The 2,839-nt window shown below is 34.4% G+C and overlaps 1 protein-coding gene across 1 annotated transcript in view; it reads left to right on the top strand.

Moving 5' to 3' along the window:
* The window catches only part of LOC110018543, a 4,949-nt gene extending 4,454 nt beyond the window's left edge, over window positions 1-495 (top strand). Inside the window, exon 5 of the mRNA XM_020715884.1 lies at window positions 58-495. Coding sequence (XP_020571543.1) covers window positions 58-303 — 246 coding nt within the window. The 3' untranslated portion in view covers window positions 304-495. The remainder of the gene's footprint in view (window positions 1-57) is intronic.
* The last annotated feature ends 2,344 nt before the right edge of the window (window positions 496-2,839 follow it).

Genomic DNA, 2,839 nt, shown 5'->3' on the forward strand with positions numbered 1-2,839 from the left:
TATATATATATATGATATAAGAATGATCCCAAACAGCTCATGAGCTCTAATCTCCAGATGTTGGAGTGGAAGAAAAGAGCTCTGGAATCAGAAAAAACGGCGAAGGATCTTCGCAAAACTGAGGCTTCATCCCTGCCAACTTCGACCCATCAAATGGATCCAGAGATCTGCAGACTGAAGCAGCTAAAGATCAGAGATAAACAGAAGAAGAAATCTTCGGAATTGCAAGTTGTGAAGGAGAAGCATGTTGTGGCCTGCCAATGGCGTTCCCCCTTTCAAGATATTGGTAATCTGCTTTCCTAACTCTCCTGTGAGAATGTCTCAGCTGTTTTAAGGATGGCGCATCCATGCATTCATCTCTTTTACGGAATATTATTATGTTTGGCCATGATTTAGCCACATCACCACCGTACATTTCACATCACACGGCCGGTTTATCGCCAGTGGTCGTGCTTGCGGACATGAAACACAATTATCATGCCTGCTCGTTTGCTTAAGCTGTTTGAAATTACTTTTATTTTATTTTTTTTTTTCGTTTATTATTTATGTTTGTTTATGTTTAAGTTTATGTTGGTTTGAATTAAATTATATATAGTTATGATAACTATTTTTAAAAGTTACTTCAAATATATTTTATGCCTATTGAGTTTTTTTAAAAATACGCAAAATAAAATTATGTAAAAATTATAGTACATAAACGTATTTTTAAAAAATAAAAATTAAATTAAAATTAAAATTAAAATAATAATAAAAGTGATTTCAATTTTTAAATATCTTAAAAACTTATCTCTAATCATTTACAAATCTTGAAGCTGAACATTTGTTGATCTAGTGACATTAAAAATTGGGGCATTTACTTACATGTATACCACCAATTTCTGCGTATTTACATAGCAAACACCTAAAATTTTCTTTTTTTTTTTTTAATATACAGATCTCATGGAAAAAATAATTTCTTTTTTTTTTAATATACAGATCTCATGGAAAAAATATTACATTAGTACTATGCACGTAGAATAACGTGCATAGACAATGAAATCACGTCACGACACCACACGCGACCCTCTCCCCCGGTGTTATTCATGTGTTATTGTGTCATGGGAATATTCTCATAACACAATAACACATGAATAACACACAATAACACATGTATAACAAGGGGGAGAATATTCCTCTGTGTTACTGCGTTGCTTTTTTCTCTGTCGGGAATATTCCACTGTGTTATTCAGGTGTTATTGTGTCATGAGAATATTCTTGGTGTTATAATAACACAATAACACATCAATAACACATGAGGAAACTCATTTGTCTATGAGAAGGTTTGAGTGTTTTCACACTTTTGTTTAGTTATAATTTTCCTTCTCATTTTTAGAATTTTCATACTCACACATAAACTTTCATATTTACATACACAATATTCAAATATTTAATATCACATAAAAAATGAAATTATTTTTATTTTTAAAAAATGAAATATAATTTTTCATACATAGATAAGATAACATGTAAATTTAAAAATTCAAGTTTAAATATTTAGACAAATACATACATAAAAATTGATTGGACATGGCGTGTGTAAATCTTTCATGCTATTTATGGGCGTCAAGTCAACCATCAAAAGCTCATGCAACATCGAAGCCCACTTCGCTTTTTCCAAATTTTTTAGATATATTTTGTGCTGAAATAGATAATATATAATGCTCCATCATAAAATTTAAAATCTTCTTTGGTAAATTATAAACTAAATAAATAAGTATCAATACATAGGTAATTTTGTTCCTGATGCCCGATCTGCAATGATGTAGGCGGCGATCATGCAAATATACATGTCGCTCAAATGAGGATTTGAGTCTGTGTATCAATCACGCAAGTAATGAGTTAATTTCCACAATAAGATAATGTTGTGGTTTACTAATTTCCACAAAGCATTTGATGATTGATGTCATAATCATGTTAAAACTTTAAATGAATTGTTTAAAAAATTTAACTACCATGCAAAATTCATCATCTTTGATACACCACTAACAAATTTTCGTCATCTGACATGAATCTCGAAGCATAACACAAATCTCCAGGCGATATTTTAAGCGAGAGACATTTAAATCCTGATAAAAGTCATCCAGAACTCCGATTTCAACAAACTTATAGTTAAAATGACCGGCTTGATGAGACGGACCTAATGATATGAAAACTAGTCCAATCCGAGTCAAATCAAGCTCATATCAAGTTATTAAACCACCCTTAGAAGATTTCTGGACACATTTGGAAGGTCAAACAGATGTTGAAATTGACAACTTTATACTCGAATCGAGGGGCTCGACAAGACGAATCCAACGAGACCAAGATCACTCAATTCCGACATCGTTAAGGCACTCAAATATCCGTTAAACGCGACAAGATCAGAGGAAACTCTCTGGACCGTCCGATCAAAATGATTGATATTCCTGTATTAATTGCACCTAGAACACTATAAATAGAGCCCCGCCCCACTATAAATAGACTCCCACCCCTCACATGAGGGGAATCTGAAGTCTAGAAAGAGAGAGTCTGGAGACTGAGGTCTTGAGGAGAAGTTGTAGCTCAGCATCACCGTCGATCGCTCCCGACCACCGCCGACCTCTGTCGTCGACCATCGCCGACTGCCTTCGACATCGTCGACCGCCAAAGGCCACATTAGACCTCCAACGACCACCGTCGACTGATGCAACCTCTACCAACCTTCATCAACCACCACTAATCGCCATCGATCACCACCAATTATATGTCGTTAGTCGACGTTGTAACCTAAAAAAATAGAGCTACCCTTTCCCGTCTGTGGGACAATGAATTTTTGTAATTA

Source organism: Phalaenopsis equestris, unplaced genomic scaffold, assembly GCF_001263595.1.
Source record: "Phalaenopsis equestris unplaced genomic scaffold, ASM126359v1 Scaffold000024, whole genome shotgun sequence".
NCBI lineage: Eukaryota > Viridiplantae > Streptophyta > Magnoliopsida > Asparagales > Orchidaceae > Phalaenopsis > Phalaenopsis equestris.